The 25,902-nt window shown below is 32.5% G+C and overlaps 1 protein-coding gene across 1 annotated transcript in view; it reads right to left on the bottom strand.

Moving 5' to 3' along the window:
- Window positions 1–16,304: 16,304 nt before the first annotated feature.
- Window positions 16,305–25,902, bottom strand: part of LOC113499380 (protein sidekick-1-like) — a 51,020-nt gene continuing 41,422 nt past the window's right edge. Inside the window, exons 8-9 of the mRNA XM_026879851.1 lie at window positions 23,033–23,129; window positions 16,305–16,495 (exon numbers count right to left, since the gene is read on the bottom strand). Coding sequence (XP_026735652.1) covers window positions 16,383–16,495; window positions 23,033–23,129 — 210 coding nt within the window. The 3' untranslated portion in view covers window positions 16,305–16,382. The remainder of the gene's footprint in view (window positions 16,496–23,032; window positions 23,130–25,902) is intronic.

Below are 25,902 nucleotides of genomic sequence, written 5' to 3'. Positions count from 1 at the left end.
CAAATTTGTTAACATTTTTTATTATTCTTAAATTTAAAAGGTCGTATACACATGTAGGGCGCACTTAAGAGCATTGATGTGAAACATAATAAATGTATTGCAAGATTGACAGATCGGTTCAGTAACATAACTTTGCGCTTCAAAATCCTGGAGTAATAAAGATGGAAGCTCTTTAATAACAATTTGACACTAAAGGACTCCAAGTATTATATGTTTTAAATGCATCTTTTATGTAATTCGTTACCATATCTTAAGGAATTTTAATTATGTTGATTTTTTAAATCGCAATGTGAACAAAATCGCTGTCCATTTTTTTCCTCTTCTGCTTTACTTTTTTCCAAGGCTCCACTTGTACCGGAGTCATCAGCCAGATATCTAGTTCAATATTCTTATCCACATTGGAATGTTCTAAAATAATTCGTCAATAAATCTACCACAGTCGTTGAGTTACGACGGAAGTAGGCCGAGACTGCCGCGGCTGTTAACTAAGACACAAATTGGCTGCCAAACTTTGGAACACATATGTCGAATATTAAGGTTTATTAGGTAGGGAAGAACAAATGATGGATTGTAATATCTGAGTTTGCTGGAGGCAACGAACTTTTGGCCTGTAAAGAAATGAGTCTCGTGCTTGTGTTAAAACCTCATAAAGCAAGTATATTACCATTGCGGAACCGGAACGTTGAGTTACACTCGGAGCTAGGCGTAGTTGCTTTTTGATGAGTGCCGTCCGTTCTATTTTGACCTTAAGAAAATACTACATACTATGAAAAATAAGAATTGATAAATTGAATTTTGAATTTGTGATTTAGGATCGTGTAATCAACGATTCTTATGTATACTGAATAAAAATGACAATCAATAGCAGAACGACGCGATAGCAACAAAAAGTTAATAAACATTTCAGTGTTACATATTTATCTCTTAATTAAGTAACATCTGAATTTGTTAAATCAACCTTAGCCGTAATAATATAACCTGAAATTTTTGCTGAAAAGTAAATATTTTGAACTCTATTCTCATAAAACTTTTTATATAAAGTTAAATGTAATTCTAGACCAAAAACTAACTTTTCTTTCAAAGGTTCCTTCTGTTACTCAAATTAGTACACACTAGTTTTATTTAGTCTTCTTTTAACCAAATACAGCTCACGTTACTGGTTTTAATCTACATTCTAAACCACACTTCAGGCTAAAGTAGGCTGTGTCTATGTACCGAGGCTGTAGTTAACTGGGCCACAAATTGCCTGCCAAACGTTCTGAACAACGCGAGAGTAACAGGAAACCTAGAATTACTAGCTAAACAGAAACAAATTGACATTGTAATTGCGTTATTTTACGTAGAAACGGAATTACTAGTGTAATTTGCTTTTCCACTATTTCTTTTATTTTGAAACTAAAATTTAGATTGTAGCTGTTGCTTGTGGTTTCACTCGTCTAGCTGTAAGTTGTAGCAGAACCATTACCCTCCGTCAACGCAGTCGGTTTAAGTAGTCTTATTCCGAGATGTCTTCCTTCATACCGAATTTCATCAATCGTATGATTTGACCGTGAAGATGTAGAAAACACCCACGTACAAACACACTCGCAATGGTACTCTTGCATTTATTTTATTAGTGTGATAAACTTGTTTAGGGGAAAAACATGTGTTCTGTTTCTGCAAGTAGTAGGTAAGTATATTACACAGCGTCAGGCAGGGACTTCTGCAATATTTTTACTTAAATAGGTTATGGTATGATAGGTTTTGAAAAGATAAGATTTGTAAGACGATGCATTATAAAGATTACAATGATTTCTCTACCAAAACTACAACTTGAAGAGATGGTTGTGGATTCTTCATCTTTATACCCAGGTGGTACTATATACGACAATAATTCATATACCTTCAGCAATATTTTATACCAGTTATCCTAAAATACGGATAACTTAATGCCAGTTATTACAGAACTCAAAAAATCGCCCACGCTGAAGGTCCTCTTCAATAAAACGATTTAAATTAAAATGAATACATTACGATAGGCCCTCAGGGTGTATCCTATTATTTTGCGAGCTTTGATGTTCAAATCAAAGACCGAAATTCGACACTTACCTGTAACAATGATAGCAGATACTAAAATTCAAAAGACTTCACTGTTTTAGTAGAATCAATATGAAAATAAGAATGGTCGAAAGTAAAAGTATTTTTCTAATGTTGAATTTCTAGGTGTCATTTTGTTCTGAGTTAGATTATTCACAGGTACACAAAAATTCATGTTTATTCAGCAAGAGTCTGATTCTAGACATTTACGACTAAACCGTTTATTACCTTAAAAAAAATATCATAATCTTCATTTTTTAAGTCATTAAAAATTTGATACAAATTATCAACTTTTGGTAAAATATACAGTCATAACACGATGGCAGATTTAAAATGTATGATTTTGCTGAACTTCTTTCTTAATTAATTCGTGCTATTAGATAGTGTTGTAACGTCACCAGAATTTATTCAAGTATATTTTACGTCACTTAATCAGCATTCAGTTTCAGTTTTTTTTCCCGATTTATATATAATACACACCCAATCAACATCACCGTTGTGCAGTGTAATAAGACTAGCATGCGTCTCCTCTAAAATATTCAAACAGTACGACATCCATATACACGCAATTCTAGGTTCTATATTTCATACAATTTAAAACTATTCTACAATGCACTGGAATTAATTATTGTTCATTTAAAATCACGGAGCAATTACTGCCGATTTATTGTGGTTAGCAATCAATCGTTTTAATTGTTGGTTGACTGTAGTTTAGCTACAAATAATTAAATTTACACAGTCATATATACTGGTATTTTATTTATGTAACTTACTTTAAGCAAATCGTTTGAGAGTTTATCAGTTTGTCACGATCAACTGTCCAAAAAACTGATGTTACATTTTCAATAAATACTTAAAATACATAGTACCATCTCAAGTACCTACATAAATGTGAGTCTAGCCCAAAGGCTGTCCAAAGTGTCAAGTCTTCAAGCACAACTGAATTAGGATTCTAAATGGAATAACTGGCCACCCTAGCTCCAGTAACTTACTAAATTGGGATTTTCGGAACTAAATTACACATCCACTTTGACGAACAAATTACAGTCCCATTTAAGTTACGGCTTAGAATAACTTGAATAGGCTTTGTTGGAATAATTTTGGAAAAATGTAACGCTTATTTACATTCTGATGTGGTTAGATAGTATAGGATAGATGGAACTGGCAAAATACAGGAGAATGGCATGAACAAAGCGAATCTTAGCAGTGGAGTATACGGAGCTCATGATGATGGTGATGCTAAATATTGGTACGGAGTGGACCAAAATGAGGAGTATATGATATGTGTAAAAATACATCATGTATAAAAAATAGCTGTCTCATTATTATGGATCCTGTTGATATACAAACAAAACGAATGGGATTCCCAGTAATAGGGTCCAATTTACCTTTGGTTAGTTAACCGTAAATATTGAAAGTATTATTATTTAGATGACCAATTAAAGAAAATATACAAGAGAATATAGTCGATCTATCACAAAGTTACCAATAACAAACCTTGAACGAACTCCAACAAAACTAATCATCCCATATCATAATTTAATTGTGTCCATGCAATAATTTTCATCGCCCATTAGGAACGGCAAACACAAATTGCTAGTTAACACATCTAAATTTATGAAGCGATTCATGCATAAACACCCGCTGCCACGACCGTTAAACCGTGTACAGTACTGCTAATAAAATTATTTAGTCAGTTCATAGATTGAAATCACTAGTGCATAGTGATACAGTGAAATGAGATTGTGATTCAACTGTTTTCATTGCGTTTTGTAACAAAATTGTTGGTAGTTGTATAAATGAAGTGGGTTTTATGTAAGTGTTTCAAAGCGACTTTGAGGGGGATGGTTCCTTGTTAAATGATTTGGTGGAGTAGCGAGTAAAAGTCCAGTCTAGTCCAGTTCAACTCGTGATACTGCCGCCGCGTCAACTCATGATTAAGAACTCAGGTTGGGTCAGAAACTAGTCGGCGATCCCGATAAAGACGCGTGAGTAAACATTTGTATCATAAAATAGTGGTAAAGGTTGGATGGATGTCGAAATATATTTAACGTTTGTTGATTGACTGCTTAATGGGCAAAAAGAGAATTCAAGTAAATGTATATGTTATTTGGTATGTTATTGATTTAAAAAATTGATTGTATACTTATGTCTTATACTGTTCCACATGAGTCTGATCATTAATATTGATAGTGAAAACGAAGTATTTAAAATGTGTTGTATACGATATTGATTCACCTTTTTGATAACTAGATACTTAATAAGTGAATTCATTTAATCTATAATGATGGCTATTTTACTAATAATAGTTTTACTTTATATTCCATACAACAAAGCATCCGTATCTGTATTCCATACAATTACGATCTTTGTTTACCCCGTACGTAGATTTGCAAAGATATGAATTTTCCTGTCTCCTCATAGTTCTATCGAATCGTCTCGATATAAGATGGCGGCCTCATGAATAATCAATTGCTACGGTCGGAGTATTATTTATTTGGTCTGGATTCGTCGATCATTACCGAACTTTTTATCAACGTATTCGATGTCTTTATGAATAGAATACCGGACTAAGGACTTTAAAAAGGATTTAGGAAGAATTAAGCAGCGTAAGTCAGTGCATACTTACTTTTTTTTCCATCTCTACCTTTTTTCAGATGTAAAATCATCAAATAACTCCTTCTGCTTTAGCTGGAGTGGAAAGGAATTTCAGACTCCTTCTGACTAAAACCCACTCATATACCTTAATTGCCCTTGGTGTACTGAGGCCACGTTAGCCCATGGTAATCCTGCTGGAAAGAGTAGAGTTCCATCTCTACCTTAAATTTGATTCTTTATTTAAGTGCGACAGTGACAAAAAACGAACTTGACTTACTAAATTAGTCACTCAGTTACAAAGCCAACAAGGGGTTTAAAAATGTACAATTAATAAATAACTTTCAAAAAAAGCTTGTAAGCTCATGTATAATTAAATTACTGTATTATCAGAAAATCTGAAAGCATTAACTAATGTTGAATGAACTTTAAACACCGCCTTGAACCCAATTCTCAGGAAGTTAGATTTGGGTGTCGTTTATCGCGAAATTAACTTGTCATGACTTGATGTTTCTGCATGAAAAATGTCGCCGTTCTCAGCGCCCGTCACCGCTTCATTTTCCAAACCAGTTATTTAAATACTTTAAAGGCCGTCTTTTTTAAGTATTGTGTGGTGATATTACACTTTTTTAGGGATCCGTACTCAAAGGGTACAACGGAACCTTATTACTAAGGTTCCGCAGTCTGTCTATCCGTCTATCACCCGCCTGTAGACAAGCCCTTCTTGTTTTTCTCGAGTCTCTCTGTACTTGCTTACTTGAGCAGAATCAGATCATAATTTGAAGTCGTTAGTCGAACTTGCTCAACAATATTGAACGGTGTCATAACTTTAAGGAAAAAAAGGTCCTCGATTTAGCTTTCAGTGTGGTACCTACACATCCTTAAGTAATAAAAAGCTACTTATACTATTGTTTTAAAGTTCGTCTCAAAATTCGTTTAAGACTATATCTCAAGTATATTTCTTGGTAACATTCCCAATATCTTTTCTTTTTTTATAATAACTATCGTGAGACTGATTCATTATTAAATGATGTAACGGTTTGCTCACGCGTATTTATCTGGGTAGCCCGACTAGTTTCGGACCCAATCGGAGTCCTTAATCATGAGCAGACGCGGCCCAATATCACGTGACCGATATAGGTATCAAACCTTGTGATATTAGCATTGTGGATTTAATATCTAATTATACCTATATATTACTGTTTACCCCAATGTGGTGTAATTAAATATTAGTTCAGTCTATTCAGTTCATATCTGCATAGAACATTATTAATATAACCCATTGCAACCTTCCGGCTATAATGGCTGCTTTGAGTAATTGATGTTATTTTAATGAAATTAATTATTATAAATTATTTTTGTTGAATTTTCACTTGAAAAAACACTCAAAGCCTGCATTTATGCTAGGAATACTTAACAAAAACAGTTATTTGCGTGTCAGACTTGCAAACCTTAGGGTTCATAAACTAGTTAATAAACTGGAGAAGAATGATCCATCCATTTTTCTCCAGTTAAAGGACCCGCCCACCAGGACCCATTCAAATTAATTTCCTTACCAACTGTTCTTCGATTCATTCATTATCACACTTAGAGTCAAATATTAAATTATTTAATACAACAAAAATATAATATTCTTTACAAGAAAAAAGCGAACGAAAGAACGAACTTTTACAGGTAGGTCCAACAAAAATAAATTGAACAAAATGAAACGTTTCCTCAAATAAATTGTCGAAAATAACGGAGGGTCTGTTGAGGGTGATCTATAAGTCAATTTTAGTAAATATTTGTTTTCCGGAATATTTGGAGGGACTCGGGCCGAGCAAATATTGTTAAAGTGACCTTGTGATAAGGATCGAATCGTATTTTTTGGGGTAAAACGTCTGTAAAAAATGTTAAGATAATCTTCGAGTACTAATACTCATTGTATTTCGGTATTTTATAGGAATAGTAAATATTAGATTAATTTTACTGTCATTATCTTGTGATACAACTCAGGCAAATTTATCGGCATTGCACTAGTTTCGTATCCAAACGACCCTCTAAATCATAGGCATCAGATGTCAGTCATTAGACGCATAACTTTAATATCTCTTTTCATTTACGGGATAGCTTTATGAGAACAGAGCCTTTCTTATTTAAAGGCATATACGGGGACACAATTTCTAAGGAGCAGAAGCCTTGCTATTTTAAAATGTGACGGTTCTACCACAAGCAAAATTCAAAATAGAGGTAAACCTATTGCATACTATATACAGTTATTGTTTGTTTCAACCAACACTGCGGCAAAGTACACACCAATTAAACTAGCACAAACTATAACTTAAAACAAGAAAATACCAATTATAAATCACAATAACGTATCGAAAATTCAAATGAATATAATTTTCCTGTATATTGTTACATAAATTAAACTCTGTAAACTATATTGGATGAAAGCCAGAATGGTACAGGCTTGGGTCTCTTCCTCCGCAATATAGTTCAGCAGGCAAATGTACGAAACTAATTTTATTGGTATGTATCATTTCTGTTAAAAATGGTAACTTCTAAACTTATGGGAGGGTTAAAGTGTTGGCTGTGGCGGTCTTTTGTTTGGCTTGCCTTTTTTCTCACGTATATGGGAGCAATAGGCAGGCTCCTAACAGAACGTGTTACGGCGCCACTTAGAGTCGTTTGCCTATTTTTTGACGTATAAGGCCCCTCTTTTACTTAGACCTACAACACCAGCCGTATTAGTATTAGGGAAGAAGTCATGGAGGTAGTTCCGAGAAAGCAATTTGTTAATGGTTAAAGAAACAGACGAATAAAAAAAACACACATGGGGATGGTCCATAATCAAATAAACCCATGAAATTACCTTAAAATATGTTTCTCATCCATTCAGTTTTAGTAGCTAATGACTAAAACCATTCTTCTCTCCAATTTGGCCAAGACGAGGTAATGAGAAAAGCAATCAACCAGCAGTTTGTAAGTTAAAACTTTGGATGTATTGACTGGCTTCATTGGTGGTATTAGCTTTTGAAGATCGTATCTAAGTTAATTGCCACGGAAAGCGGCAATTGTCCTAAATGCAACTTAAAACTTTTTATAGTATACCTAATCTTATTACCGTGGAACTTAAGTCGCTGTTAACGACGAAGTGACTTACTCGATTTGTTTTTATAAGATTTTTAAGTTGACTGTCGCTCCTATAGCAGATTAATTGGTGCACCGTTTCAGTTCCACGGGGGCTATGTGTCTATGTGCGTGATAACGGAATAACTTGTGTCAAGATGATATCAAATGTAGTTTTGTTGGAATTAAGTAAGTTATTAATCTTATATTAAACACATGCATTATTAATTACTTATTAAAGTAGATAAATATCACATTTTCCTTTCGCCACAATCTTCTTGTAAAATACAAAAATAGATTAAAAAATGGAACCTAGCTTCAAGTTTCAAGTGACCAGCCTACGAGAAATCATAATGCTACTATGAAAATAAATACAAAATAATACCTTTCACAAAGTGGTACCAAATTTCACATATAAAACGGCAATATAAAAAACCATGTTCTAGTTCCATTTTAAACCCAGTAATATGAAATGCGGAGAGGATAAAACGTTTTTAAAATAACCTGTAAAGAGATAAGCACGCCTTTGAGTCATGTTGTGTGCACAAGTGGCCCTTACGTACTAACGCGAGCTCAGAATAGGATACTTATTTGTTAAGGTCTTGAAAAAGGTTTGTAGACACAGCATCCTCGTCAATATACGATGTATAGGTATGTTTTTTAAGAATTGAAATAACTAGATCTGTCTGTCATTCTATTTATTTACTTGTCTGTCAGTTTGAAGGTTAAGTCTATTTTGATAATGATAACATATTTTGATAAATCTTTGGAAAAGGTAGGCTTGGATTATACGATGGACATTTTGCTTACGATTAAATTTAATATGTTTAGGGTTTCGAACCTAAAGTACTAAAACGGGGCTCGATTACTGAGACTCTCTTATTTGTCTTCCTGTTAGTATGCCCGTCTGTCACCAGGCTATAACTCATAAAATGTCATAACTAAATAAAACTGTCGCAACATAAACTCGCAGTTAACCAGATCTTGGTCTAACTTATATTGGGCTTATAAGACGTGCGATGCAACTTACAATTTAAAAATAATCTTCTGTCTTTTAACACTATCTTCTATCTTCTAATACACAAACTTCACATATTACTCAATCACTAAAAAGTCCATAACTCTTTAATACTTCCGTACCATTTGCCAGGTAAATAAAAAATTAAAGTGGCCGATACAACCAATAACATGACACAGGAAATTAAACTACCACATTTCCGAGATTAAATTCAGCCTCCGGTCCTTGTCAGTTTTCATGCGAAATGCAACACAATGTAAGTACCAGGCAGTGGTATTCTCGGTACCGGTAGTACCAGACCATTTACGAGAAATAACGATGACATTTTACAGGACAGATTTAGTAGCTTGGTAAAGCCATTGATGTTAGGAACTGCACTGACAATATGGACTGTGATAAAAGTTTTATATAGAAGTGGAAAACAAGTGATGTTGATCTCTTGGGGTTTTGATCCAGGAGACCTATTGCCACTTCTTAAGACATAATATTGCGGATGTGGGAGAGGGATGCCGCTATAGGTCGAGTATTGCGCCGTCACGCTCTCACAATCTTAGTAATATGACTTTGTGACGTAGTGGTCCTTTGGTCCGGGTCCTTTTACAGATCTAGGCTATTAGCCTGAACACTGGCTGTTCGATACAATGTTTCTTTCACATTATGACTAGGTAATACCAAAAATATACTAATGGCTTTTACTATACTATACTAATTACTGCAACAATACCTAAAATTCAGTGTGCTTTAGTGATTATTTGGAAAGTGCTCAAACTTGACAACTAACAACGGCGTATAAACAAATTATTCAACCCTGCCAACGTAAAACGTTTAAAAACTAAAGCAACAATATCGAGATTGTATTTTTAATATTCAAATAAAAGGCACATTGCTTTAAACTATAGAACTGAACTTTTGCATAATTCAAGAAGCGGGCCCGCCTCGGTTTGTAGCGATAACAGACAAAACGTATTTACGAGGAAATGGCGTTTGAAGTCCTGCCGCAAACTGCGCCATTTCTCGCTTATCTTAGCTATCACTTTATTTGCAAGCTGTCTTAGGTTCCACAACATTGTAGCTGGCCTTTGAATATTATTATTATCTAATCGTTTTATTGCTATACGACTTGCAATTCATTTGATCTGTGCTTCTGAAGGTAAAGATGCCTTTTGACGTCGTGTATTAAATGAAAATGATGTCATTTTTTGAAATCACTGGCAAGAAAGAGATTAGTAAGATTTTTGACAAAATCAATTCTGGCTCAATACAATCCTTTATCTTTATGAATGAAGAAGAAAAAAGACGAATCAAAATATAATGTTTTATAGTGGGCATAAAACTGGCGCGTAAACAACAGATTACCTAACTAATGACTCTTAGTGCTCCGTTCCAAAATTCCATTCTCATGCAGAAGAATCGGTAAGAAATCCCATAAGAACTCCCTTTTAAAATAAATATAAAAAAATGAACAGATGGTCTTTTAAAACAAGGATTAAAAAAGAATTTACTCCAAGACTTTAGAATTAGACTAAACTAAACTAACACTTTAGATTTATAAGTACTTATCAGTCCTGTAATTATATTTTCTTACAGATATCCTTTTACAAGGATAATTGTTTTGTTCGTACTAGTTATATTGTTAGCCATTTATATGGCTGCTTGCTACTTGATACATTACTATCATGTTTAATTATTACGTTAATGTCTGATGAGTGACTCAGGTCCCAAATATTATCTAGTTAAATATATGACATTGAATTATATTATTAGCATCAAGAAAAATCGAGCAATCTATTCGTTTTTTTTAAGCTGTCTCAATTTGGGCCAAATTCCAGATTAATAAATATAAGTAAAATTCTTTTTCTAAAAATGATAACTGATTTTATTCTGATGCAAGTTCTCTGCCTCTTTTCATTTTTATTTACTTATTTTTTTGTTATCCGTTTATAATCTCCTTTACAAATAAAAAAAATCGGATTCTGATTCCGAATTTTCATAAAACCTCGTTTCAAATCCGCTCATACCTCGCTCAGCTCGCCGTGGGACCTCACAGCTTCCTTGATTTAGAACAAGCTTACTGTTTAAATAGTCATTATCATTGAGTTTCTGAGCAAACAATGCCTTAATAGCTTTAGATACGACGTCTTGTATAATGTCATTTTTGAAGGAGGCTTGGATAATCTTTGTATTGTTAAGTTGCTAATATTATATGTGGATAAAAAACGTTATTTGTGAAAATATATGTATATAAAAAATGCTTTAAATTTTTAATACAATAATGAGCTAGAAGTCGGTGATTACCTATTTGATTTTTACAATGAGAACAGAATAGAATTGACAAGAACAATGAGAGATTTAATTACCAACCTATGAAAAAGTCACAATAATTCGTTAAACCTAAGAATCAAATTATTTTGGCAGTGTACGAAATAACAGAGCTGTTAGATGCTATTAATTAAACGGCTATAAGCCCACGCTATTGAATCACCAAACGGCGGAGTACAAGCCCTTTATAAAGGCCCATAAAGGTTTTGCAAAAGCCGCCATTTGTGATTCAAATTTGTCCATTGATACTGTCTGTTGAAGTAATTTTGGGATTAAAAGTTTAAGGAAATATATTGAGGTTGAAAATGCCATCCGATATTGAGAGGGAAAATGCTTTGAAGCTTGACAAATGAAGAAAAATGACAAAGGAAACTTTCTGCTCGGGAATTTGAACATGGCACTTTGGTAGTCAGTATTGTGACATTTAAGGCATGGAAAATTGAAAGTCTTTGTGAATCTTCCATAGCCAATATTCCAAAACTGTGTGTTTTTAACTGTTGCTTACCTATCCTGAAAGCATTATAAATTATTTGGAAATCAATCTAAAAACACGCCGTGTACTACTATTTTTTAGTAGTAAGCTAATCATAGTTCTGGTGTCGCCAAAACATAATATAAGAAATCATAAACAGTAAAGACACAAACGTTAATGGATATACTTTGAAAATACTAACTTCCCCATCCTAAAACTTGTAAATCCACCGAAGACCTACAGAACCAATAGAATCAACAATAAAGTTAACTCGCTGCAAAAATACGTCAAAGTCGAGAATTTTCGAGAATGTTCGAGAAGCATCTCGATTTTCCTGGATTATTAGTATTCATTCGTCGTATTTACATGCCAAGATATGGGCCCTTCCAAAACGTAATGACGGAACACGTGACGTCATATAAACTGCCTATGTTTTAGGTGCTACATATGTTATCACATTTGATATACTTAAGGTTTGTCATTTGTCTTTTGAAGTCGAGATGTGTATCATATTTCTTGGAAATAACCGTCCCGAATGCTTGTATGAGTAAAAGATGTTTCTTTTTGAACCTTATGTTCGGGAGTTAAGGTCCTATTTAGTTGTATTTTTCCGTAATTTTGTATATGAAGTACCACTATCGAAAAGACCAGTACATTTACTTTCTACAAGGGTGACTTTAGTGTGACTACTTGACATTTTTCTTGTGTTACTTACTTTTTCCTTGTTCGTTACTTTTTTTAAAGTCACACAACATTCGTAAGTACAAGTAAAGGAGAAAAATATAATTACATAGTTGATTTATATAACAACTTTTTTTCTAGTACCTACCGAGTTACTATTACAATAATTTTTGAAAGTCTTACAAATTTTAGCAACGAAAAATATCTTTCAAAACTGCTGTTAAAGTTTTTAATAATAGATAAAAATATCTACCTAATTTCATCTTTTAATGTTATAAAATTAAGAAAAGAATATGAACGTTTTTTTTTTAATTTATCTAATAAACAAAAAAACACCAAAACATTTTGAAATGAAACGCTTAATTGTGTTTTTCTCTTCGAGTCTTATTTCACAAATGAATGAACTAACTTTTAATAAAATGACTTGTCGAGTCGTTCAAAAATTAATTATGCAAATTACGTAATAACGGAATAATAATACAATTTTTGTTTTGTACATAAAATTAAATGTTTTTTTATTACCTAAATTAAAATGGTTTTTGCTTTACGATTATTTGGTTTGTGTCCCTAGAAGCGAATTTTCACAATAAAGAATTGAATCCTTGTTGACTTTTCACCAACATTCTAATCACATAGTGGATATCAAAATTGCTTTTCGATACGATGTTACATGACCCAATTTCAAGAGAAAAACATACACAAAGTAATTTTATAAAGACTTTTATTATAAAATCTTATTTTTATCACATTATTGCACACGTAATAATTAATATGTTCATTTCATGATACTTATTATTTTTATATAATTATATATAATTACACTTAAATCAACAGTCAACGAAAGCACCGATATGTTTAAACATTCCATAAAAATGTTATTTACAATCTGTGACGTCAATGATAATTTAAAATCAAATAAATATCATTTAAAACAATTATGACATTTTTATTAGTATAAAATGTCTAAGATTTTGAAATAACTTGAAAAATTAAAATTATGTGTTGTTTTTTTTTATTTTGACGCTTTTTTATCTTGTTTCATTGTTATCTCGATCTCAAGTGATTTGTTTAATTTAATATAAGAGGCTGAACAACAATTTGTATTTTCTCAGAATTATCAAGTGCATAAATTTAAATGTATGTATCATTCGTACTAATAACAACAGCTCACACGAAACATAATAATAAATTACATCGAGGAAGCAAATTTTACAAAAATGTTTATAATACATTCTCATATTATATTCTCGAAACCTCGTCACAGATTGTAAAATCTTAATAAAATACAACGCACGTACAATTAATTACAAATTCATTGATTTGTTTTACAATAAATAGCAATTTAACAAGAACTGAAGTATTTTTAATACTAGAGATTAGTTTTCGACAGCTAAAATATCAGACAATAAACATACATCGAAAAAACTGTTTCGTCTATTTTATGCATAGATATAAATAAATTCATTAATAAATTTAATATAATAATCAAATATATTCATTTCGCGTTTATAAAATAAAATTTTGAAACGCTTAATTCAATTTCCAAATTAATTGTAATAAACAAATATTTTATTTAAATATTAATTACATTTTACAGAATATTATTAAATTTTATGTTAACATCTATACTGATACGTATGTATGATATATTATTGTGATTAATATGACATGTATTCTATGATATGTAATCAAATGTAAAAAATATTACAAATTTATTATCAAAATAATTTGCACTTAAAATAAAAGCTTCAATTATTAAGCAAAAATGGATTATTTTTTTGTAAAGAAAATGCATTTTTTAAAATTATCTACATATTAAAAAATGAGAAGAGAAATAAACGCGTTACAATTAATATTGAATGAAAGATCAACATGTAAAAATAAATATTATATCTATTTATTTCAGAAAAAGTGCACGTTATAGCGAAATCTACCGATATATTTACATTAGTGTGCTTTACATGAAAGTTTTGAGTATTTAATGCAAAATTATATGGATATGTTTAGGTATGACCATATATTCTACAGAAATAAAAAAAAATGTTTCGAAATAACCTCTAAATTCAACCATTTGCTTAAATAGCACATTCTTTATAAGACATCTGTAATAATTAATTTTATTAATTCTAAGAAAAAGTGTGTTGTTTTTTCAACATAATTTAAATTTACAAATAATTTTTATTTCTAGCTTTTATTTTGTTGACAAAATAATTATCAGTAGAAAAGTGATAGTGTATTTGATATGAAGAGTTATAAGTGTGATATGTATTATCTAAGAAGTTTATTTTATTTTCATTAAGACATTCGGTATCCAACAACATGAACATATTCATAAGAGGTAAAAGAAAATACGAAAGCATGAAAACCTTTCGAAATATTTTTGTCGGTAAAACACCAAAGTTTTTAAGTAAGAAATAAATAAATTAATTGAAAATGAATCATTTCAAGAAGTAAGATGTGGCCTTTTTATATCAAAAAATAATTTGTCCTAGTATAACAAAATGTGACGTTCCTGCCGAATACAGTTAAACCTATATGTATGTATTTGAATTATTTCTACAGGTCTTGTAACAATTCTATATATAAAAAAAAAAATCAATTCAAACAAAAGTAATGACACTCATTTTATGTTAACACCAATGAACATCAACATAACTCCAACATACAAAGAGTTGGAAACCGACTGACTCACACAATTTACAATAATTATTATAATTTTATATTATAATATAATTTTGTACAAACTATGTACACTCTCACTAATGGTCCTTTTACCCAAAGATCCTTGGACGGTTCAAACTTCATTAAGGATCTCACGCCAACATCGGATAAGCAAGAATTAATTTTTAGAATATACCATAACAGTTACCCTTTCGTTAATTAAACTTTTGGGTACTTAGTTAATAAAGTACGGTTTAAGGAAAATGTGTGGAACTTACTAAAATTGTTAACACGATCATTTTAATATGTTAACTAACTAGGCGGATACAAATAATAATAAAAGAACTTGTTTTCCAACAGCCTGTATTTCAAGTTATCCAAGAACCAGTGGCAAAGAATGACTCAATGATTAACCCCGGACGTAAAAAGGAGGGCTTGTTAGTTTGAAGTGTCTGTCTGTGATAATCTGTCATCAGCTTCAAATCAGATTGAGCGATTTTAATATGGTTTGTTTTGCATTAAATCTGAATTATCTCGTGAGGGTCAAAAGTTGTGGGGTTTTATATTCTAGGGAGTTTATCAAAATATCTTGTATTGAAGTGACAAATGACACACACGTACGTTTGCTTAAACTCTCTTCTATTCTGGAACTGTTAACAAGTTACATTTAACCGAGCACTAGCGCAAAAGAATCACTCAAATGTGACAAGTGAAAGCCACGTATTTTTTTTTTGAAAAACTCCGTTCCTGTAACAGGAAGAAAATCTCGTCTAAGATGACTTTCTCTTTAACTGGGCCTAACATCGCATATTTCCTCAAACATTGTTTTTATTATTGTATGCGAGCATACATGAAGTAAATGAAACAGGTTATGATAGAAATCTATTCCAAATAGAAAAACAAAACCACTACAATTAAATAAGAAACTTGTAGTAGAACAATTACAAGTGACAAAAACATAAGTGTTTTATGTGGTCCTTGTCGTTTTGATTGGAACAATCAATCCAAAACTGCGGTAGAAAAGATCATTAGGTTGATAATGAACAGTTTCATTCATAATTATAATCTACCAGACCCAATAAGGGTAACTTCGTTGAATTGTTATGTGTCAAAAGAGGTTGTATAGGTCGTAATTTATCGAAAAAGTTTTTAGTTACAGCAGAAGGGGTCTTTGTCCAGCAGTGGGATTGAAAATAAGCTAAAAGTGAGCCTGAGTGGACATGACTAAAAACGAAAATATTTGACGGAAATATAGTATTGGGATGGGTGGGATTAAGGGCTAGAAAAAAATATTATTAAAGAATGAACTTTTAAACTAAATAAAAAGTCTTGTACTAACGATATCCGTAAAAAATGCAATTATAAGCTTCTTCCAAAATTATTTCTCCAATGAACAAATAAAATTAATTCTTGCTACCATCCTCCTGAATAAACTTTACTCTAAATAGGTCACCTTATATCTTCATACCGTGTCCCAAGAGCTATCAGCAGAGAGGTCAGGAGAAGACTTAAGTAGCTTGTTGTGGTTTTCACACCGCTTTGTAACTCTGCTAGACTTGATCCTGTGGACAATTAAAGGATTTATAATCTATGCATTCAAGTGAACTGGGCATCCGATATTGTGGGAGCATTTAGATCTTCTGTGTGTGTACTAAAATTATGTGTAATAGTTTCAATTTTTAGGTATTTGTTAAGTGAACGAGTTCTGGAGTGGAGGCCGCATCTCGGCAAACGTAGTGTAGGACGTCCTCAGGCACGGTGGAGTGATAATCTGCGCAAGATGGCTGGCAGGAGCTGGATGCGAGCAGCTGAAGATAGATCTCGATGGCATGCAATTGGGGAGGCCTATGTCCAGTAGTGGACGAATATGGGCTGATGATGATTTAGTGAAGGATGGTTTTGAGTTAATAATAGAGCAAAATAGGAACATATTATAGTGTTATGTTGACAGCTCCTGTATCCAGAACATCACATAAGTTGAGACTCGGGTCCAATAAGATCAATAAAACCTAGTTTTTCAAACATATTACGCCGCCACCACCACCCATGAATATGGCTTCAGTTGAGTTTGGCGATCCCGATATATACGCGTGAGTAAAACGTTATTTTTTAAATATTTATAAAATAACCAAATAACATTATGTTACATTTTCGCTTGGTTGTTTAAAGACCAAAGTATGATAAGGGACTACTTTGTTTTAAAATAAGGCATGCGATCATAAAACTCACGCATGAGTGAACTATTAAAGATAAAATTGGTGTGTTTGTTAAGTTATATCTTTATACTTATTATTTTAGTTATATCATACACGCTTACCCACAAAAAAATAAGTTAAAACAATACTAAAAAAACACACAGCATGGTTCACAAAAGTATATTATCTAAGTCCAAGCATGAAATCAGCATTTAATAAGTTTAAACTATTTCATAGTGGGCACTGTGTCAAAAAAAATCTGGCTCTTACTGAAAAGATATATTTACAAAGCATTTTTCAGCTGTAAATATTGTATCCGAATATTTGAGCCGTAATTCATGTCCGATCATATTTCTTTGTCGTGTTAATTACTTTTTATTCAACGAACAGCGTTTAGCGAACCGGAATACAAAGGAAATCAAATGTCAGCCTAGAAACAAGTTCACTGAATGTAATCGATCTGTTTATAAGATATACGACACGAAATTCTGAAGAAAAAAATGGGATTTTTGTCGCGATGTCGTTTAATATCCTATTTCACAAATTTCCCTTTTTAAGGCTGTATAATTAAGGTGCATGTAGGTGTTAGGCAAAATAATGTATGTAAGTCTCATGATGGAATGGAAAACTCTTTTCTTTCTCTACACTTGAATTTGTTGAAATGTAATGGCTGATGTTGGGGGCAAGTGTCGCAAGGCAAAAGCCAGTCACGCGAGACATGTTATAGCGCGCAAGTGGGCCAATGAAGGTGCACTCTCTGTTCTTTTACTGTCATAGCCCGATGCGACAGCAATCCGACGCGACCGAGAGATATCGAGCAGGAAACATATTTTTAGGTGCCTTTCTTAAGAGACATATTAATGTTATAAAACTAAAGTTTGTTTGTACACCATCTCAGAAACTACTGGTCTGAATCGTAAAATTCTTTTATCTTTTTAAGGTTTGCTCTAAAGCTTTCATTATTAATTCAAATCAGCAGAATAGTTATAAAATTGGTTACGAAAATGGGGAGAAGTTGTGTGTAGACCAAAACTAAGTATAAAATAAGTAACAAAAAGAAATCAGACTCATATTTTCATTACCACTTGCGCAACACGAAGTCACGTGCAACAGCTAGTCAATGATAAATTACTTGTGTTTGAAATAAAAGAGCCTCGACAGTCTGGAATTTATCTAGGCTACAGGAAATCAAATGCCAGTCTAACAAAGAACCGGCAAAAAAATGGAACTTGAAAGAGAATTGATGTCACCTAAAATATAAAACCTTCGTTTGAAAGAAATAGACGGATTATTTGCAAATCAAATTGATTTTTCTCGTTCTAGATTTGTTGGTAATGGAACTCAAGAAAAGATTACAAAAAGGAAATCGTTTTTAGGATAAAAATAAAACATTGGATAACACTGTCGCATATATTATAACAATGTGCTTACAAACTGTATGGCAAAATATCTGACTATAAAAGAAGCACCTATGAAAAGTCACAATGACATAATGACAGGTATTTGACGCAAAAAAAAAATTGGAAGCAAACTTCGTTACGTCCAACATTTCTTCACGCTTCAGATAAATCAATTCACGTACCTACATTAAATTATTTTTTTTTAACTTATTTTCGGTAATTGAAGTCCTGGACAGATTTTTATTTTATAACACTGCTACTGCCAGGCAAAAGCCAAATCAATTTGAGGCAAAAGTAAAGGACAAATGAAATTACAATGACTATTTCGTTATTTATAAAAGTTTACATTCCAAGTTTATGCCCTCACTATTTTAGATTTAGGTTTCACTCGCTTTGCTAGTATATAGGCTAAGCTTACCACAATATACCAGGGTTAGGTTTATATTATGTATGTACTGTAGTTGGTGGGTATATTGAGAACCAACTTTCAGAGTTGAGGTTTTAGGCTAACAACTCAACAAGCAAAGGCAATTCCTTTCTCATCACTAGTTTTGTTTTAGGATCATGATGACGAATACCATTTTAATGTGTAATATCATTACCTCAAAATGACTCAATTTTTATTTGTTTTGTCAATTAATTTAATTTCTCTATTGATACTGTTCTTCTCTACAAGCCTTATTGTAGGTTACGTGCGTTAAAAGACAACGCTCAAATGTAAAGAATCGAAATTTCATTTTTCTTCAATCTAAGGACCCTGCTCCAGACAGAAAAAGGTAACTTTATAACATAATTTATTCGTCTAAAATAGTTTACTGCGGGTTCTAAGACCAAATTTAGTCAGAGTCCTGGTCCTTTTATCCGTCGTAACGTAAAGACACTAGTTTATATAGTTCGAGTAGTAAAATATTTTACAACTATTCCTCTAGTATGATCTCCATTTCCATGTTCTGTTCGTATAAAACTATATGCTCTGCTTTAGTGTTATGAGCTAACATCAACACAATACATAAAACAGGTTTGTAGGTTTTGCTGTGGAATTCGGTAGGGTTCCAACGCGATAGATCCGAAGGACAGATATTTATTAAGTTCTCCTGTCAAATAATTGAAAAATATCAGACAGTGGCTAAGTTATTTTGGTATTTGATAATATGGGAAACGTGATCAGATAAACCAAATTACAATTTTGCTATGCAAGAAACAAAATCAACAAACACTTCCTCCCTTTTGTCATGTCCAGGCGCCATTTTGGAAATTAAAAGATTGTCATACATACACTCTTTCTAATGCAGTCGCGTAAACACACCGTAAACACAGGCTGTAAGTTTTCAAATCTTTTTATTTATGTCAACATTTTCAAGACTTATGCCAGGTTTAATTTCATTGTTAGCAGAGAGTGCACAAATATCCTGGTCATTGTTTTAAATTAATTTAATTTATAGCTGCGGTGGTTGTAGTACCATTAATATAAGTACCGCAGCACTGGGCTCTGAGCCACCAGCTTTTACACTGAAAAAGATATAACTTCATTTTATGTAGGACATTTTGTTATATTTTTAAGGCGACTGGAGTGCACCTAACATATTTGCTTAAGTGATGAACATACTTTATATTAGTCCTTACAGTAGAATTACATTTGAGTTACGAAATACGATTAATAAAATATAAAAAATAAGCTATCAAAAAATACAATTTATTAAACACTGAGATACGCCAAAGCTTTATAATGATGAAGACCACAAACGATAAATAGATTAAAATTTACGCCTCTGCCGATCTCCGATATTTGATGAAAAATATTTAACAATATACTTTCACACATGTCATGTTCAATTCACAAAGAGATCCATCTTAAACAATGTTATAAAACTGACGTCAAGAACATAGTAAACTTATCTCAACGACTCAGTAAAGAAATATCACCAATAAACACTATCCAAAAATATTGTTGACCATAACAAGGACTATGGTGCTATTATTGAGCGACAATCTTCTTATGGGGCTCTTAAGTGCCCACCAGTAGCACTAAGATTTCGAACCGTGTTCAATAAATGACAATCGCCTCGTCCCATACATAAGTTTCAGAAATGCTGATGGGAGGGCCATAACAGACACCTTGTCGGGAAAATGGTCCTAATATCCTAAAATGGTCTTTAGAGAAAGAACCTCCAGGAAAACTCTATTACCTAACTTTGCAAGTGTCTATTGTTGCAATTTTGCCAACTAATTTTGTTGACAGGTTCCCTTTGATCCCTTCAAAATTGTTCATTTCATTACTTTGTTTATAAGTTTTGGAAATAGTGACTAGACAACTTTAAAATTTGACAAACATAATTTTGAAGTCTTATCCGAAATTCTTCAGTCGTGAATAACAAAACTTTGGGAACTAAAATGTGATGGCACAGTCATTAATGCAAGCAATATCCACTGAACATTGTATAATATAATATTCAGTCGCGCGAAAAGCTCTTAGCTATCAGATATGAAATCTACTTTATGTGCTAATCCAGAACACGTTTGACCTTTGTACGCAATTTGATTTCATAAAGCATGACTGAACAGCGAACGCAATAGACCTGGACGTTCAATCATTCTTTCATTATTTCTCTACGTGGAAAACGTATTGGCTGGCGTACTGAGCTTTTCCATCATTATCATTAACTGGTTTTGTCATCTGTCAACTCGATACAGGCTTAGGCATTTTCAAAAACATCCTCTTTTTTTGAACTCTCAAGAAATTATTTGGAAAATTTTAATAAAAATCAGATTATTTCCAGTAGGCATGAAACAGGCGCTGAAGAAACGTGAAATTACAGACTAGTGACTTCAGTTGTGCGTCTCCAATATAAAATTGCGTTGAAGACGAACCGGCAAGAAAATTCAAAGGCTACTCTTTAACCAAATAATATAAAATACTGCCCTCTTTCAAATACAATTCAATCTGATAGTGATATTTCTTCGGATAAGTGAAATTAGTTCATAATAAAGCAGACAACAACTCCTTGAATTTGAACTAACGTAATGACTAGGTATTAGTACTCCCAAGTTATAAATGTCTGTCTTTATTACAGAGTATTCCAGTCTAGTATTATTGCTGTAGCCGAATTTACATAGCATTAAGAAACTCATTAAACTTAGACATTTCTTAATGATACTTTAGATGAACCATTTGGGAGAAAGTTTTTTGTAAACAAACTAAATTTTGGAGTATCACTGAACGTGACAGACATACATAAAATCCGAATTTAAAACCTAATGAAGATGTATTAGGTATGTTCCAATTAGAACCGATGTGCAGAGGGAGTATAAATGATGATATATTACGTCCCATGCTATTTTTTACAACTGAACGAGCAGAAAAAAAATATGAAAGCATTTACAAAATTTTACATATTCTCATTAACGACCCAAGTAAGTTTTTTATGGGCTCTACATTTTTGGCTATAATATTACGAATCTAAAAACACTGTTTGGAAATGAAGAGAAATTAAAAATTGACGAAAATAATATCGAAGAAAACTTCAGCTTTTACGTCCAAACAGATAAATGTTTAGCATAAGCCAATCATGCCAACAATAGTTTAGATAAACAACATCTGGCAAAACAAAGAGGTGTTCCCGGTACTATCTACTAGCCATTCAAACAAAGTTCACATTCAGCGTACAAGCATGAAAATACTTTATGGCTCAATCTCAGAGCAGGTGCACTAAAAGTGCAAAACGTGAAACCTCGTTCTCATTTGTTATCGCAATTTCAGGAAGCAGATGTTACTCTACAGTCGTATCATCAGGTTCTTGGGTTTTTATTTTAGAAAAATAACCTTAAAAAACAGAATTATTTATGTTTTTATTAATATCTTTATATTCTTTTACCAATTGAATCAAAGCTAGATTTAGGATAGAAATATTTTTGTTAATAACTGTAATATAATTATTTTATTTTAAGTTATGGTATATCTGAATTATTATGAACTTTAGTATGATAAGTCCTTTGAGGCGTTAAACCTTGGACAATCAAATTTTTTTTTAATTTAGACACTATATTAAAGACTTTTAAATACAAAAAAATATATGTAAATTAAGCGAGTTTCGATTTCATCAATGTCTTTAAAAATAAAATTGTTTAACATATTTCAATATAGTAAAGTACATGATTCTTAGTCTGTGTTCTGAATTAAAGATTCAATTTTCTTCTGATACCTTTTTTATTACTTGTAGTGAGATCGTAAATCTGAAGTATTCAGACAGCATTCATTCTCAAATGATTTTCTTACATCCATCAAAGCTAAGTTACAGTTTACTACTAAATCTCCGCGATAGAACTAAAACATGTGAAGAACTTGGTTTTAGAGCTCATTTTAGTCCAAAGTTAGAGTGATAAACTAAATTTCTCCCTCGATTCGAATTCATTTAAAACATTGAATATACAACTATATTAAAACATTATTACAATTTAGAACATATTTTAACACCTATAGTTATATTTTAGGGATTTCAGTTCGTACCTTGTAAAACATGGACCCTGGTTGTCGCCTTCATCTGCAGCGGCGATTCCAGTGCACAGGTGTAGTTGCCTGCGTCCTCCACTTTCAGTCGAGCCACCTGCACAGAAATGTATTGTTACTTGCTAATTTTGACCGGATTTCCCTGCCATTTGACAAAATAAATTTTCTAAAGAAGCTGTTTATTAAAACTGGGAAGAAAATTTATTTCACTGATGTAACGGAAAAAAAATACACAGTATCTTCATAAATCATTGCACAGTTTATAAACATAATTATGATAAATAGTGCCAAATTCGCCAAGAAAAGAATCAAAATTTTCCTCAACTCAGTAGAAAATGTTTAGTCATCCATGGCTCACAATGGCCCTGTTTGGCAAAAATCAATTGTCCACGTAACAAAGTCGGCATCCAACAATGAACCAAAAAGTTACGATACAACCGGAAAACTAAATTCTGCCCATTAGTATTTGTATTCCGAGCAAATGTTCCAGTGACAATAAATAAGAAAGAAATTTGAAAAACACGAGTATATTACGGATAAGGAAAACGGGAATTATTCTGGAGACGAATCTTCCTTTTGCATATACAAATAGAAAGACATTCGATTCCTCCGAATATATGTAAGGTACGAGAAATATCGATGAAATATGTCTGGGGTACTTTTTGTTAGGATTCTTTAAGGACCTTACTATTAAATCTACACTGTCTCAATGTCTGTCATCGGGTTGCACCTCGTAAACCGGAATCTAGTCAGCTGAAATTTCCCCAAATAAACTTTTTTCTGTTGCTGCTCTAACTACAATTACTAAAAACTAAATGTAACATTATTTTTTCTTTTTATAACGTGAAACACGTTACACAAGTTTTCAGCAGAAACCTGAAAGCTCATTTTGTTTTGAAGATTTTTTTTGTATCACCACTCTGGTCGTAAGTAAGGGAGAATATTTAAGTCTCACTTACACTTTAGCCCGCAAATATATTGCGGCAATTTAGACCAAACGGGGAGGTAGAATAACTGGGCCTTGAGGGTAGCAGCAGGGTACGGTGATAGTGATAGCGATTCATCAAGAGATTTGTAAAACAAAATTTATTGAGGGATACATTTTGGAAGATGAAGAGATGACAAAGGAGACGATCTTTTTATTGCTTATGGTCTCTATTAGTATACAAATATGTATATTGTAATTTCTGATGAATACGAGTGAGTAAGCTGTGATTCAATAAAATACTTTCACTGTAGTAATTCTTAAGGGCTGGAACTGACTAATCCATATATCCAATCCAAATAATAATTACATTGTATACCTAAAAACCACTCGACGCAAAATGGGTCGACTTAGAGCAGTAACCAGAGTATCCATACAATTAATTTTATTCAGAAATTACTATTTACAAACGGCGCCACTGGAGCCACAACCCACCGTACCACTTAACTCATGGCTATCATACGGTAAATATCATACGGTCTGTTATCTCCGCTGTAAACGCTTCCAGGCATAATTACCATCCCTCAAGGGACCTTACTTTGTAACTCTTATTTTATACTAAGCAGCACAACCTCCTAAATTGGCACAGCAGTTGATGAAATGTAAATAAGAAATGAGATTTTAAGGGAGATACGCTTTATCGTTGGCTTATTTCGTTACTCATGATAGGGTCGCCGAATTATCCAAGTTATTTTAATACTTATCTTGTATTAAATAAATGTATTTATAGTATGGTTATCTTTTATTTAAGGAGTGGAAAATTCACTGACTCACTTCTCCCTGCAGAATATATTTAGGATTGTTTTCTTATCGTTAGGGGAAGCTGAAAATAAAAATTTGGAAATTGAAAATTTAACAAGCAAATAAATGCAAATCTCAAATCGCAATACCGAAAAGTAGATCAAGAAAAGTGCTAAACTTAGCAATATGCTTGCGATATGAAGATTCATCCTCGAGTTACTCAAGATATTTATGAGTCTTTCCTAAGCAGGTGATTTTTCAAAAAAAACTAGAAGATTTCCTGACTATAATATTGTCAAAGATATAACAAAGGTGGTACATGGTGCACGGTATAACGTTTCGGACACGTGTTGACAACAATGAATGCCTTTTGTGCTAGATATACAGGATAACCTGGCACGCCGAAAATTTTCAATATGTGAGCTCGACAAAGGGCCTAGCTTTCTAGGTAATTCTTTACCTTGAAGCAAAATTTATTTTCAAATTTTAGTCAAGAGACAATTAAATTTCGTTTACTGGAAGAATTGGTATTTTTTTTACGATTTCAATCGATAAATTACTATTTATTCCGATGAATGACCAAACACAAAACGGTCGCTGAAATGCTTTAAAGATAAATAATATACACTTTATTCCGCAAGATGGGTGTACATAACTATGTTGTACATAAATAAGATTACAGGATTTGTATGTCCCTTTCATGAACCGTGAAATTTTTGAGCGCACGAGTGGGAGGTCCAATACTTAAAAAAAACCTAGAACGTTACCTTTAAATAAATGCTGTAAAGAATTGCTATCAACACATCAGTTTCCTGATGTAGACATAGCTCCGAATTTACTCATTTCAGGTTTACCTACTTAAACTGCAATCTCCCTCTACAACATTTTTTGTAAACGACTAGCAAAATAATAAAGTACAATTCTATTTATTACAAAAAGAACATGATTTTTTTGCAAGAAAATGCTTACAACACTAATAACTCAAGCGCCGGCGGCAGTCGACCGATTTTTATAAGTATCCCTCTCAATTCTCCCCAGGTCTCGATGGTTTTTCGATATTTTATTTATGCCGTGCTACGAAAAAGGCCTATAAAGCCTCGTTTAGAAGGGAAACAATGTTTCCCGAAACACAATAAACTGGGTT

Source organism: Trichoplusia ni, chromosome 12 (genome assembly GCF_003590095.1).
Source record: "Trichoplusia ni isolate ovarian cell line Hi5 chromosome 12, tn1, whole genome shotgun sequence".
In the NCBI taxonomy this organism is placed as follows: domain Eukaryota; kingdom Metazoa; phylum Arthropoda; class Insecta; order Lepidoptera; family Noctuidae; genus Trichoplusia; species Trichoplusia ni.
Note: the sequence above shows the minus strand (reverse complement) of the source record. Positions and strands in the feature narration are given on the sequence as shown.